Source organism: Denticeps clupeoides, chromosome 17, assembly GCF_900700375.1.
Source record: "Denticeps clupeoides chromosome 17, fDenClu1.1, whole genome shotgun sequence".
Lineage (NCBI taxonomy): Eukaryota > Metazoa > Chordata > Actinopteri > Clupeiformes > Denticipitidae > Denticeps > Denticeps clupeoides.
The window spans coordinates 2,358,586-2,374,282 of NC_041723.1; the positions used below are offsets into that span (position 1 = coordinate 2,358,586).

General features: G+C 49.7%; 3 protein-coding genes across 3 annotated transcripts in view; 2 read left to right on the top strand and 1 right to left on the bottom strand.

The window, feature by feature from the left end:
• LOC114766810 (protein brambleberry-like) overlaps positions 1–15,697 on the bottom strand; it is a 480,412-nt gene that overhangs the window by 166,333 nt on the left and 298,382 nt on the right. The gene's annotated exons all lie outside the window — the stretch shown is intronic.
• Positions 68–2,811, top strand: cotl1 (coactosin-like F-actin binding protein 1). The gene is made up of 4 exons (XM_028958098.1): positions 68–423; positions 546–628; positions 1,779–1,936; positions 2,056–2,811. The coding sequence occupies exons 1-4, from the start codon at positions 347–349 to the stop codon at positions 2,164–2,166; spliced, it is 429 nt and encodes a 142-aa protein (XP_028813931.1). The 5' UTR covers positions 68–346; the 3' UTR covers positions 2,167–2,811.
• On the top strand, positions 9,472–15,263 carry meak7 (MTOR associated protein, eak-7 homolog). The gene is made up of 7 exons (XM_028958074.1): positions 9,472–9,815; positions 10,922–11,155; positions 11,850–11,994; positions 12,069–12,467; positions 13,149–13,267; positions 13,600–13,779; positions 14,753–15,263. The coding sequence occupies exons 1-7, from the start codon at positions 9,654–9,656 to the stop codon at positions 14,867–14,869; spliced, it is 1,356 nt and encodes a 451-aa protein (XP_028813907.1). The 5' UTR covers positions 9,472–9,653; the 3' UTR covers positions 14,870–15,263.

The window sequence follows — 15,697 nt, forward strand, 5'->3', positions numbered from 1 at the left end:
TGGTTGCTGCACCACTAGGTGGCGTCCTCGGCCTGCGGAATTCCCCGGTTGGCCGTTAGGAGGAGGTGAGACCTGCGCCGTGGAGCTCCGACCTATTCTGACGCTCATCGTCATCATCATCATCATCATCATCACCAGCAGCACCACGACCGCCAGCAGCAGCAGCAGCAGCAGAAACGCCCAAAACGCGGCAGAAGGAAATGAGTCGCGCCGAGTTCCCTGCAGACTGAAGTCGCAGCTCTCAGCTCCTCGGCCGCCCATCTGCTGTCCCTCGCCCAGCGACGCCGACGCGACCGGGACACCCCACGACGCCACATTTTCTTCCAGAAATCACCTGTCGGCGGCCATGGCGACGCGCATTGACAAGGAGGCCTGCAGGGACGCGTACAACCAGGTCCGGGACGACACCAGCGGGATCACCTGGTGAGTAGCCGAGATCCGCCATTCATTACCGACCGAACGGGAGTTCGGGGGGGGGGGCGCCCTTTGTCCGCGGAGAAACGCGCCATTCCCGCCCTCCCGTGACCGATCTCCTCTCCCGCCAGGGCGTCGTTCAAGTACGAGGGCTCCACCATCGTGCCCGGCGGACAGGGGACCGACTATGGCGAGTTCAAGAGCCAGTGCTCAGGTGAGAGTCTGTCTGTGCCGTGTTGCGGGGTACCGGGGTACCGGTCGGCGGTGGCACTGGCCGCCCCGGGGTTTACATTCCCAGAAGAGGAACAGAACCGCAGGGTCCACCTGGAGTGGAGATGCCACGCCCTTCCTGCTCCTGGGTGCCGGTGCGTGCCCGCCCGGCCATCCCCGAAACGTAGCACCCACGCCGACCACGCCCGAACGCTGCACCCCTGTCCGCATTTCACCAAAAACAAGCAGGTTCTGGTTCCGGTTTTATAAAAGTAATGGAGATGCAACCCTGGCCGGGTTACGGGGTGTCTGCTGAGGCATCGTGCCGGTGTTGGGGGAGGGGAGCCTCCGGGGAGCCTCCGAACTTTGGTCCCGGCGCAGCAGCACAGGCCCGGTGTAGAAGAACCCGCCGCTGCGGCTTCCCAGACGGGGGCCTGGAAGGGTCAAGGGACGCGGCGGCCGTCACGTGTGTTGCGAGACGGCAGGTTAATGAATAGTCCACGTCTGGTTCAGGGACGTGATGAGAACTGGGGGGGGGCGGGGCCCGTCTGGACCAGAACCAGTACGTTTAACTGGGAGATATACAACATACACTACTGAGGACGTGGCCGCTAGTCAAACTAGTTCGAGGTTTTTCCGTCTTCCCAACAGCGACTTGACTATAAGCGTAAAAAAACACAAATAATGATGTTGACATGTAGGGACGTTCTAGAAGAACTGGGCGTCGGTCTCTCCCAATGCTGTAAAGTAATGGATGACCACCTACAAGCAGAAGTCTACAGATGGAGGACAACAGAGTGTCTTTCCTTACACACATCAAAAACAAGGACATTCTGCCATAAACAGAACATGTTGAATGTTGGACGGAGGGATTTGTTACGTGAACGAAAGTGCTTGCAAACTTAGGCGAACAGCGTTTGGTTGTGTTTTTGCTGGTTTGTGTTGGTGCTTCGGCACAGGTCTGTAGATGAATCTTTTCAGATGATCCGTGAATCGTTTTCACGCGAACGAATCCAGACGGACCTCCTCCTGCTCCAACTGTCCTGCCGTCATGTGAGCTTCACATGTGTTCCAGCATGAGGTCGTGGCTGATGAAAGGATCTCTCTCTTTCTCTCTCTGTCCATGTCTCTCGCCCCCCGCGGCCCGGCTGCAGATGATAACCGCTTGTTTGGGTTTGTCCGGATAACGACGGGCGACGCCATGAGCAAAAGGGCAAAGTTCACGCTGATCACCTGGATCGGGGAGAACGTGAGCGGCCTGCAGCGTGCCAAGATCAGCACCGACAAGACGCTGGTGAAAGACGTCATCCAGGTGTGTGTGTGTGTGGGGTCACAGGACAGTGTCTTGACAGCCACCTAAATCTTCTGAATGGGCGGAGCCCAGGTGACACCGTCTTACCTGCGTTTAATGACGTCTGCTCCTCCCTACAGAACTTCGCCAAGGAGTTCATGATCAGCGACCCGCGGGAGCTGGAGGAGGACTACCTCCGCAACGAGCTGAAAAAAGCGGGCGGGGCCAACTACGACGCGCAGGCGGAGTAAACGCCAGCGTGCGCTCGGGGAACGGGGCGGGGTTATTTCGACTGGATGAGCGGGATGGGGAATTCCGTCATCTTACACACACACACACACACACACACACACACACTCACACTGTGGCGGTCCTGCCTTGACCGCACTCAGCTGTACTGTGCGTCATCTCATCTCAGCCGTGGTCACGTGACTCTCCGTTGACCCGGGGGTCGAGGTGCCCTCCCCACCCGGCCAGCCGTCACTGTGCTTTGATCTTTGCCCGGGTTCGGGAGCAAAACCCTCCCCTGGATCAACGGAGACCCCCTCTGCCCAGCGCCCGTCTTGTTCGGTTTCGCAGCCCACTGTGTTTACGGCCTTAATCTCCCATGGAGAGAGGGGCATCATGGGAAGTGTGCCTGTGTGAGTGTGCGTGTTTGCGTGTAAGACGCTGCACTGTGACTGGCCGGCGGTGCCCGACCCAGCCGCCGTTTGTGCGGTGGAGCCTCCCTCTGATTCGGTTTCAGACCCATAAACGAATGTTTGCTTATTGTTGTTTTTTTTTTAATGATGATTTTTACGTTGATTCATTCTCTGGGAAAATGTGACCTGTGAGGAGGGAAAGTGGGAAATGTCGGCATGCAGTCATTTGGGAATAAAACCTTTTTCTTTTTTTTTTCCAAAAGCCCCAGTCTCTTTGTCAGTTCTGTGTGTGTGTGTGTGTGTGTGTGTGTGTGCGCACATGCATCTCAATGTCTCATTGAAATGGTAAAAAGTCTCTGTTGTTTGGGGTGGGGGGGCGGCTGGATACTATAGGGGGGCAGGGGTCGCGGGCCTGATGATGTCATGGGAGCGCCTGGCATCGCTCCCCCTTCCAGAGGACACGTGGTAACCGCCTCAGGGTGGGGGCTTATGGGAGTCCACCAGGTTGCCATGGTCACCACTACTGGCAGCCCCAGCCAATCACATGCTGCCCTTGTCTTGTCAATAGCACCCCGCTTTCTTCCACCCCCTCGCCCGCCTCGGACTGTCTGCTCTCTGCTCCAGCAGATGTGATCCTGGCTGCCCTACTTGCTTAATCTGTAATCTATAAGCCTCTTCCAGGCTGTTTTTATGACACGGGGGGGGGGTCATGGAGGAAAAGGCACCCACGGGTGAAGAAAGCTCTTTTAAATGTAAATTTTGTCTTCTGCAAACATAAACAAATACTTTCTGTGTGTGTGAGTGACCGGTCCGATCAGGAGGGATGGAAATCTGAGCCCTGAGGGGGAATGGAGCAGGAAAAACAGGAAAGCCGTCCCAGAGTGGGTGCCACCACGCGGGTGGTCCATGTTTCCCTGTCCTGGGCGACAGGTGACTGGGCCGAAGGTGCGGGCCGGGTGTTCGAAGGCACTGACGGGAGCCCAGTAATCAGATTAATGAGCCCCGAGCGTGGGCGTGGCCGCTCAGACGCTAATCTCTGCTCGAGAGCGGGCGTGTCCCAGCGGAGCGGGCGTGTCCCGACAGCACAGGCCGACTTGCCAGCATAACTCCTGCTGGACGTGTGTGTGTGTATGCATCTGTGTATTTGAATGGGTCTTTGCATGTATGTGTGTTGGAGTAGGTATTTGTGTGTGTGTGTGTGCGAGCGAGTTTTCACGCTGAGATTCACAAGGAAGTTCCTGTGAACTCTGCTGCTCAGATCCTTCCTGCATTCCAAAGGCCTCCCAGACTCCGCATATTTCAGACCCACACGCACGTGCGTCATGTGTTTGGCCCGGGAGTATCTGCGCGTGTTTACGTTTTCCGTTATCAGGGGGTTCGAGGCGGACCATCTCTTTAAAGCGGCGTTGTTTTTGGAGAGCGGCCGGAGGGTTCCACGCTGGGCGACAGGAAGGGAACCCACCCGAGTCGGGAGTGCGGGACTCAGGAGCAGAACGGAGGCCCGGGAGGATCGGGGGTCACCGGGGCTGCGGGGTAGAAAATGGGGCACGTCGGGGGGCTGGGGCCGCCTGAATGGGTCGTCCTCGCTTCTCCTGGGTGCCACGCTGGCCCTGGCACAGAGCTGCTATTGTCAGGGGCTAACAAGCTGCATTCCGACCAGTGGAGAAGCCGTCCTCGCCCAACGCTTCCCAGCAGCTGATGTAGGTGGTCCACGTGATCCACAGTAAATAACAATTACTTCCACGAACGATGAAGACCAGGCGTAAACCAGGCACTGGGAAGGGTTTCCATCAAATCTTCTCTCCCAGCACCACGTCACAGATAAATGTCATTTGCAGTGGTGATAAATAACATAAAGGTATAAAATGAACCTGTGGGCGGTGAGGAAGATGAAATGAACAAAGCCAGACAGGAACGTGTCTAATAGTGTGTAAAGTGGTGGCCTAGCGGTTAAGGAAGCGGCCCCGTAATCAGAAGGTTGCCGGTTCGAATCCCGATCCGCCAAGGTGCCACTGAGGTGCCACTGAGCAAAGCACCGTCCCCACACACTGCTCCCCTGGTGCCTGTCATGGCTGCTCACTCAGGGTGATGGGTTAAATGTGCTGTATCACATGTGACAATCACTACACACACACTTTAAAAGCCGCAAGGAACCAGAACGTTTCTGATGACCATGCAACTTGTAGACTTCTGCATGGCAGAGAAAGCAGAACCGGGGCGTATTCCTTCTTACTCGGAAGACGGCAGAACGGCAGAATCCCTGGGAAGGGATTCCGCACTGATCCGAACCTCCGCCCTCTGACGGCTGGCCTGCTCCGCGCTGCCCAGTGTCACTCAGCCCTTCATTTTTAATCAAGCTGCTGCTCATCCGCGTATGGATCAGTGGTCGGCTTGTTTATTGATCGCGGCCCCGGCCATGACAGGACACAAAACGCGGCGCGGAGCGAAAGGTCACAGGCAAAGGTCAGATGTCTGTATCTCCGATGTATGCGCGAGCGTTAAGCAGAGCGAGGTAATTGCATTTTGACAAACTCAGGGCTGGTTGTAATAGCATTTAGATCGAGAGGGATAAAATGAATAACGCCCGGACCCTGTCATCTGTTCTCAACGTGCACCTTCTAGTGACAAAGCTGATGCAAACTTTACATTTTGGTTTTGTGGGCTGCTGCACTCCACCCTCGCTGGTTTGAGGAACTGTTTTACCCACGAGTGGATTTGTGTAGAAGCCGACGCTGGTTTCTGGTGTTGCCAAAGAGCAACAGAGCAGCTCCACTGAGTAGATTCAGATAAAGATTCAGGGTGAAAGCTCACATATATTTACATTTACATATACGGTCATTTACCAGATGCCCTTATCCAGAGCGACTTACAATCAGTAGTTACAGGGACAGTCCCCTCCCTGGAGACACTCAGGGTTAAGTGTCTTGCTCAGGGACACAATGGTAGTAAGTGGGATTCGAACCTGGGTCTTCTGGTTCATAGGCGAGTGTGTTACCCACTAGGCTACTAACACCCTATATATATTGATATGTATTGTATATGTAATGTATATATATATACAGGGTGGGCCATTTATATAGATCCACCTTAATAAAATGGGAATGGTTGGTGATATTAACGTCCTGTTTGTGGCACATTAGTACATGTGAGGGGGCAAACTTTTCAAGATGGCTGGTGACCATAGTGGCCATTTTGAAGTCGGCCATCTTGGAACCAACTTTTGTTTTTTCAATAGGAAGAGGGTCATGTGGCAGATCAAATTTATTGGTAATTTCACAATAAAAAACAATGGTGTGCTTTTAATGTAACTTTATTCTCTCATGAGTTATTTACAAGTTTCTGACCACTTATAAAATGTGTTCAATGTCACCAACCATTCCCATTTTATTAAGGTGTATCCATATAAATGGCCCACCCTGTACATGTATTGTACATATTGGGTGAATAATGTAAAATAAGAGATCAGCACAAAGGAGCAGGAGTCAGTTTGACCCATTTTCCATTTCGAGTTTCACAAAATTGCAGTTGCCTGACCTGTTTCTGCCTGAAACCGTTCGACTTTTTCCTCATTTATGAACCTGTATTTGAAACGTGGACACGCTGACGCTTGGTGGAAAAGGGATGTCTGACGTCTGTCGTTGTTCTGACTTGTTCTGGATTTTGAAAGAAGAAAAAGGACCGGAGTGATGTCGAAAGTACCAAACTAAACGTACTGAAGGTTTTTGCAAGTAGAAAATCGCCATTAGCACCTGAAATCAGCCAGAACGCTGCAGCTCTAAGGGCGTGTCAGGACGTTTTTAAATGACGCATATTAAATATGCCGTTTCACTTTCCACGATTTAAAATGCATTTCAGCCACAGCACGGTGGATGTGGATTTCTTCAGTACAGCAGGAGGGCATCCCCCCCAGAAACACCACAAAAATGTGGCCGTATGTGGGCGAGCTGGCGCGAATCTCATTTTACTGTCATTTCCATGCTTGTATGGACTGTGGTCCGGGCGCCTGCCGATTGGTCGAGCACTTTAAGAAGCAGGTGTCCATTGCATGCACGCTGCCTTCTCTCTCTCTCTGACTGTCTGTCTCGCCCACGTTGTACCTGCGTTGCGTGTGGATGATGCGCGCCTACGTCAGCCGCCAAGGCCCTCAGCGTTTCCTGCATGGTGACACCGCACTTCTGTTACCATATAGGGTGGTAACGGACTGGGGAGGAAAGCAGAACCGAAGAGGCAGAAAGGAAGAGTCACATGTCTCAACTCGCCGGCCGACGGCGTCATTAATAAAGAGACTCCTGTCAGACCAACAGCTGCTCGTCTCTTCCTTCCGCGCCGACCGAGCGGTAATCAATGGTCATCGATCGGGCCTTTCACAACCCGACTGCTCCAGCCTCTCTGGTGTGGCAAGGCCTCGGGTCAATGAAGAACTTTCTTCTAATCTGGAGGAACTGTTCCACGGACTGTTTACGCTGCGACGTTCGAACCTGCCAAATGAATTGAGTCCATTCACGGTCTCCCTCTCTCTTTTCGTTTCTGTTCTGTCCCTCGCCGCGCGGCCCACCCACAGGCCCAGCGTCTGAAGTGCAAAGCGTCTTCGAGAACCCTGCGGTTCTCATGCCCACCGGTGCTCTGAGGCTTTCATTATGTTCTAACCGTAGAGATGATCATCTCAAGCAGATGACATGAGATGAAACACTATTATGCAGTCAGGACATTGCTGGAACAAGGACATAAGAATACAAACACAGACGCATATGCACACACACGCTGTGCTGATTATGCACAAGTTTGCTCTTAAGGTTGAGAAGTTTTGTTCTTTTTTTGATAAGAACAGGATGACGCGTGACGTGTCCCGCCCCCGCGCGTAGGCCCCGCCCCATCCACGTATAGGCCCCGCCCCCCCGCGCTGCTGTCTCATGTCCTTATAAGGAGTTTTCATCGCCGCGCTGCTGCCGAGCGGCGCTCGGGCAGAACGTGGACATTCGCGACCTCTCCTGGCCGAACGCAGAACTGCATCAAACTCCAATATCAATCCAAAATGGATTTTCACGTTTTTTTTTTTTTTTTTTTTTTTTTTTTTTTTTTTTTTTTTTTTTCTTTGACATGTTTATTCAGTATTTACAGATAGATGTACAATCACTTTAAGGTATTGTGACTTGAATTTCACTTCAAAAATACAGAAACAACTTAAGCAATAAAAACAAGTCTATAAACAAAAAGAATACACAAAATAAGAATTTAAATAATACCATAATAGAAACATGTCATTTATAACACACATATATACACACGAAAAAACCCAACAGAACCAAGACCATTCTTTATTATTATTATATATATATTTTTTTTATATAGATATAAAAATATAACCATCGCAAAACCCTAATTGACACACAAAACCATTTCTCTCACATTTGGAGATAAGTGATCTAAAAAGGGAGACCATACATTCTGAAAGCTATTTATATTATCCCTAAGCACAGCCGCCAGCCTCTCATGAGGCGGGACTGCAAAAATCTCTCTATACCATTGTGTGACAGAGGGGGGAGTATTTTTTATCCATCTAATAAGAATACACTTTCTTGCCACAAGTAGTAATTTGTCTAATAATCTATAACTTTTGGCATCAAGTTTCAGTGAAGTTGCTTGTCTTTTAGACGGGAGCCCCAAAAGAAAAAGGCCAGGATCCGCTTTCAGTTTTATCTTAAGGATGGTACTGATTTCATGAGCAACAAAATTCCAAAATCTTGAGATGAGCCTACACCCCCAAAAACAGTGAAAGTATGTCCCCAGCTCTGTGTGGCATTTAACACAGAGAGCTGGCACAGAGGAATCAATCTTATTCATTAATACTGGCGTTATATGTAACCTGTGTAAAATCTTATATTGAGTCTCTCTAAGCCGGTTACAAACAAAAGTGTATCGGACACTTTTCATAGCCTCCTGCCAGTCATCGTCTATATAAACATTACCCAGATCTTCCTCCCATTTCCGGGCCACCGTGCTCACCAGTCCAGAGTCATTAGCATATAAAAAGGAATAAAATTTAGAAATGAAATGAGCAGCATTGGTTGTATTGAGAAATAAACTCTCCAGCCTGCTAGGTGCTATGGGATCCGGTACCTGCTTTTGCTTTGAGATACCATAGTGCCGAATTTGCAGATATCCAAAGTGATGTTGATTTGGAAGATCAAACTTCTGTTGTAACTGTTGGAAGGACATTAAAGAGCCATCCTGAAATAAGTCCCCTAGTACACGAATCCCCTTCATATACCAGGATTTTCACGTTTGAATAATATCGCATTTGTTATAATATGTCTGTGAAGATTCTCAGTCAGCCATGACTCAACTTTCAGACATTTGTTCTAATAGTGACTGCATTTAGAAGCAGTGATTTTTTTTTATTCGTTTGAAAAAAATCACGATTACTTTGCATGGTAGTTGGTTATTTCGGTGACAAGAAAAGTGCCATACATGGTCACGTAAAATAAGATTATATTAGCAATAACTACACAACCCTTCACAACAAGAGGGGCAGTGGTGGCCTAGTGGTTAAGGAAGCGGCCCCATAATCAGAAGGTTGCTGGTTCGAATCCCGATCTGCCAAGGTACCACTGAGGTGCCACTGAGCAAAGCACCGTCCCCACACACTGCTCCCCGGGCGCTTGTCATGGCTGCCCACTGCTCACTCAGGGTGATGGGTTAAATGCAGAGGACACATTTCACTGTGTGTATCACGTGTGACAATCACTTCAAAAAAAAAAAAAAAGAGGTGCGCTCCCATTCTGCGCAAACCAACGCATAATGACGAGCTGGAGAATCCACACGGACACGTGCTGAATGGGTTGCACCAATCAAATTACGCTGCTGGTGAATCAGACGACGTGATTGGTCAGTTTTCACACGTCGAGGTTTGACGAATTTCTATTGGCTCTCACGGAAGCCGAACAGGAAGTGTGTTGTTTACATCGTAAAATCTGCAACGCGGCGGTAAACGGGCCATTGGGGCGTTTTAGGTTGTGTAACTAGTTGTGACCTTAACTACCCTGGCGCGCGACTAACTAGTAGTGAGCCACCGGCCAGTGGTCGTTTGTCCATATCCGATGGGGAACGCGGAGAGCGCCGCGGTGCAGCGGAGGCTGGACCGTTTCCGACCGGAGGAGCGTCCTGCGGTGGAGGGCCTGTTCGAGAAGCTTCTCCGGAGCTCCGCGCCCGCTGCTCCACCGGACAAGGCAGCGAAGACCCTGAGTGTGGATGCGCTGCGGGTGTGTATGGTTGCGCTGCAACACATTTTCACTTCATTTGGTTTCTCTCAGTGCAATGCAACGTAAAAACAACGATATTATTACAGATAATACATAATATAAAAACAATATACAGTACAGGTCAAAAGTCTGGACACACCTTCTCATTCAATGTGTTTTCTTTATTCTCATGACCATTTACGTTGGTAGATTCTCACTGAAGGCATCAAAACTATGAATGAACACATGTGGAGTTCTGTACTTAACAAAAAGTGGAGACCTGACCTCCACATTCACCGGACCTGAACCCAATCCAGATGGTTTGGGGTGAGCTGGACCAACAAGTGCTAAACACCTCTGGGAACTCCTTCAAGACTGTTGGAGAAGCATTTCAGGTGACGACCTCTTGAAGCTCATCGAGAGAATGCCAAGAGTGTGCAAAGCAGTAATCAGAGCAAATAAACTAGAATATAAAACATGTTTTCAGGTATTTCACCTTTTATTGTTAAGTACATAACTCCACATGTGTTCTTTCATGGTTTTGATGCCTTCAGTGAGAATCTACCAACGTAAATGGTCATGAGAATAAAGAAAACACATTGAATGAGAAGGTGTGTCCAAACTTTTGACCTGTACTGTATATAAAGTGCAAGCAATGACCATAGCATGCAGAACACCTACACAAGTGTATCCTCCATTTTTACATGGGGCTTAAACACACTACCTGGATGCTGATTCATTACACTCAAGTAGACTGCAATGTATTTCGGATGTATTTCATTGTAATCCATTGCTGACCGGAGGAGGATTGGTTCCCCCTCAGGTTCCTCTCGAGGTTTTCTTCTTGTTAGAGGGAAGTTCTTTTCTTGCCACTGCTGCCTCTGGCTTGCTCACCTGGGGCTTTGAGCACTGTTCAATTCGTAAGGCGCTTTGTGACGATGTACAGTGTAAAAAGCGGCATATAAATAAAGGTTGATTGATTGATTGAAGTGTAGCTCTGCATGAAATGAACCATTCTGCGTCCCAGCACGTGTCTTAAATGAATGAAAAAAACAGCCTTCAGGCCACTATTACACGCCACTTTCTGTGTGACCTGTGGTTGTTTTGCTCCGCATGGCCTTCCACAGACGTGTGCGGGCAGCATGGCCTCCGGCTCCATGGTCGAGAGGATGTTCGAGGGGATGCGCCGCATCGACCCTGGAGTGGCACTCCCGTCTTGCGGAGGGGTCTCTCGTGAGCAGCTGGTCATATTCCTGGCTGATGCGCTCCGCGGCACGGCACAGGAGCGGGCGCCGCTCGTCATGTCGATGGTCCAGCGGGGAGCAGAGGACAGCGTGGTCACTCTGGATCAGATAAAGGAGGTGGGGTGTCTTTATTCAACAGGGGTGGTAGTAGCTTAGTGGGTAACACACTCGCCTATGAACCAGAAGACCCAGGTTCAAACCCCACTTACTACCATCGTGTCCCTGAGCAAGACACTTAACCCTAAGTGTCTCCAGGGGGGGACTGTCCCTGTAACTACTGACTGTAAGTCGCTCTGGATAAGGGCGTCTGGTAGATGCCGTAAATGTAAACAGAAATCCCTTCATTCGCATACACTATCCCTAATGCAATAAACCAACAGCAAAATAGTTCAAAACCCCACTCTCATTACAGTTGAACAGTGAGAATTAGTACAATTATTAATTCATGTTTTTAAAGAAACAGAGTGAGCATAATATTCACCACTTTTGTTGAGCATTTTGCTCTTTTCCCCTCTCCACCCATGGAATTCTAGTTAATTGTCCTTCTTCATGGAATGTGAACCTTAAGTAGACACCGAAGAAGGCTCAGCAAAAAACGCGTCCGTGCAATCGAGACCTTTGTTTTGCGTTTTTTTTTTTTTTTTTTAATACCCCTTCATTCTTCCATTCTGCTTATCTCCTTCTTCTGCTGCTTCAGCAGTTTGTTGGTAATTTAAGACGGCTGGCAGGAAGCATTATTTTAGATTCGTGCTGCGCTGTTGAAATGCTAGAATTAACACGGCCAACCCTGATCTGCGTCAACCCTCTGCAGTTCCTGGAGGACCTGGTGTCATCTGTGGTGCAGATTCTCACCCACAGGGGGTGCCTGCGTGGCTGGAGACCAGACCGGATGGGTGACACGTCTCAGGGGGTGAAGCTGCTGGCTGAGCAGCTGAGCTCAGAAGTCCGAGCCTCAGGTGAGGCAGGGATGAAGGCAGAAGTTCCGCTTTTCTACAGCTTTTCTGGAATTTTCCCCTCGTCTTCTCCTCAGCTCAGCAGACGTGTGACGTCTCCGGCCTGGAGGATTGGCTGTTCCGGGTCTCCGGTGTGGCTCTGTACCTAGAGATGCTGGTGGGTGAGAGCCTGTCTGTCCAGCTCACCTCCCGTCCTCCCCCGACCCTCCTACCCGAGTGTCGGGACGCCCCGTGGGGGCAGGCGCAGTGTCTCCTGGATCTGCCCCTGCTCCTCTTCCTCAGTCCCCAGCTGCCAGAGGGCATCAAGGCCCCCTGGCGGCTGCTCTTCTCCACTCAGGTCCACGGAGAGAGCTTCACACGGCTGGTGGGCTGCTGCAAAAGCCGTGGCCCCACCCTGCTTCTGCTGCGGGACACGAAGGGTCACGTGTTCGGAGGCTTTGCCTCCCAAAGCTGGGAGACTAAGCCCCAGTTTCAAGGTGGGTACGAGGGAATTGTAATATTGCATGCAAATTTCATAAACCTATACCCTGCAATAGAAAACATAAAAAACGATAGATTGTACCACTGAAAAGAAGAAAATTAGGTCTGATTCAAGGCCTTGTCCACAAGATTCCTGGATTTTTTTTTTAATTACAAGGTATTGAACATCTTAGCAATTTTACATAAAGGAACATGTCCACATATTGTTCGTTTATTTATATTTTAAACACCGTCCCAACTAAACCAGTTCAAATTTTGCACATTTAAATTATGTACGTCATGAATGTGCCTTTTTTTCCCACGCAGCGATAGGAACTTTTGGAGACCACAAGGGGGCAGTATAAAATATAAAAGGCCACACATTGCTGCTCATTTACATACAAATGCTACAGGCCTTTTTTTTTGTGTGTGTGTGTGTGTGTGTGTGTGTGTGTGTTTTGGCCGACGTGTATGACATTTGATTGAGTTTTAGTGTGTTTTTGCGTGCTAGTAGCCTAGCGGGTAACACACTCGCCTATGAACCAGAAGACCCAGGTTCAAACCCCACTTACTACCATCGTGTCCCTGAGCAAGACACTTAACCTTGAGTGTCTCCAGGGGGGGACTGTCCCTATAATTACTGATTGTAAGTCTCTCTGTATAAGGGCGTCTGGTAAATGCTGTAAATGTGTTTGCAGGAGACTCCAGGTGCTTCCTCTTTTCCGTCTTCCCCACCTTGCGGGTCTACACTTGCACGGGATACAATCAGCACTACATGTACCTGAACCAGGGCCAGCAGACGATGCCCAACGGCCTGGTGAGCGTCCGACTTTCTCCCCCAACACCCTCCACACGTCCCTTCATTTCCATACACATTTCCATAATGTACCAGAATTGCACCTAGCGTGGCTTCCTCCGTTTAAACAATCTGTCGCTTGCTGGATGCTGCGCCACATTTTTATGTCACTTTTTCAACATCCACAGCATGCAGTGTCCACCCAGAAAAGTCCCAAACATCCACAACGTCCTGTTTTATCTGGTTCTCTTCATTAGATGCCATTTGTAGTTTTACAGTAAATGCGTTTGGCTGAGAAGTGTACTAATTTCTCTTCTAATTTCATTATTTTTCATCTCTCTCTGTGCCTGTAGGGGATGGGTGGTCAGCACAACTACTTCGGACTGTGGCTGGACAGCGACTTCGGCCGCGGTCACAGTCGTGGCCGGCCGCGCTGCACCACGTACGGCAGCCCCCAGCTCTCAGGGGAGGAGGACTTCAGGCTGGACGCGATGGAGGTGTGGGCTGTGGGGCAGCCGCCCGAGGAGCTGCAGGTCGGAGCCGAGCCGCGCCTTCGTTCTCAAATCTTTGCCTCCCATTTACATTTCAGATATTTATCAGACGTCCCTTTCCAGATCAGTAGTTACATTCCCCCCCTGGAGACACTCAGGGTTAAGTGTCCTGCTCAGGGACATGATGGTAGTAAGTGGGGTTTGAACCTGGGACCACTTCTGGTTCATATGTGACTGTCTCACCACTAGAGGGTAACACACTCTCCTATGAACCAGAAGGTTCAAAATCCCACTTACTACCATCGTGTCCCTGAACAGGACACTTACCCCTGAGTGTCTCCAGGGGGGACTGTCCCTGTAACTACTGATTATAAGTGATTGTAAGATAAATGCTGTAAATGTAGTAAAAAAATGTTAAATGTCCCCTGACATGTAAATTTCACTTTGTGAGATTTTCCCCAGCCTGCCTTCGCCGTTTAGAGAGCGGCAGCTCGGACGGTCAGATCTGGAATGTCTTCACTTATCATAATTGGTACACGGCTTCCAGTCTGCACCAAACATTGTGGTTGGTGGATGGTGTTGATGACGCTCAACTTCTATAGGCCGCTCTCCTCCTCGCCCCGCCTCTCGCCTCCTCATTAGCATTTAAAGCTACAGACGGTGAAACGATGCATCCTGGGAAATCTCACTGTGGGACTGGATCAAAGTGGCTGTAATTCTACACCACGGCTGAATTTCGGAAAGAGACTTGCAGATGCAGTATTAGGGGAAATGTTCATGCCAGGGGACCTTTAATAAATGTGCCAGCAAGTGTTAAAAGCTGAACTCAACGAAATGTGTCCTCTGTACACTTTTCGCCCCGGGGAGCAGTGTGTGGGGACCGTGCTTTGCTCAGTGGTACCTTGGTGGTTCGGGATCTGAACCCGCAACCCTTTCGTTTAAGAGTCCGCATCTTAACCGCTGCCCTGTGGATGTTAATCTGAGTAATACCTCAATTCTTCCCCTCTGTCCGCAGGACGAGAACAAGAGGAGCATCCTGGACGTGGACAAGGAGGCTCAGGCCATAATGGAGATGACTGGCAAGACGCTGCACAGCCAGGGCCTGAGGGAGCCGGAGGAGGACGAGCAGTAGGGACGGAGAGAAGGGGAACAGGCCGGACCGGGTGGGGCTGCGACTCCGGGCAGCAGCTGTTTCCAAAACTCACAAGAGCGCTGGTGGCACCTGGTGGTAGTAGCCTAGTGGGGTAACACACTCTCTTATGAACCAGAAGACCCAGGTTCAAACCCCACTTACTACCATCATGTCCCTAAGCAAGACAGTTAACCCTGAGTGTCTCCAGGGGGGGACTGTCCCTGTAACTAAGTCGCTCTGGGCGTCCGGTAAATGATGTAAATGAATTGTAACATTTGAATTGTATATTTATGCAAATACATAATTTCATATTAGAAGTGAAAGTGGTAAATAAATGCTGTAAATGTGACTGTGGTCCACCGATTAAACCCGAGGTGAGAATGGAGCGTGAAGAGCTTGTTTGTGAGTGTCCTGTGTCTCCTGCGCCCACTGGCCATGCAAATGTGGGTGAAAGTGGCGTTAGATACGCAAATGGGCCGCTTTACATCACGAGTGGAAAAAGAAAAGAAGGAAAGAAAATAAAAGCCAACGGCGGGTTTATTTGAAAGCCTTTTTGCTTTTAAGTGGGAAAAAAAAACAGAAACGAAGAGTGAGAAGCGTGTGCGTCGTGGGTTCGAGAACATTTACATTTACGGCATTTGGCAGACGCCCTTATCCAGAGCGACTTACAACGTGCTTTCAAGTTACCATCGATGAAGAGATCAATTCCGGTTCACTAGGACCCCGACTATGAATACATCTATTTAATTCACTCTGTTGTAGATTCTGTACACAAAGTTTGACAAGAAAATTACAATTTAATCTAAATATTCTTTAAAGAGGAAGGTC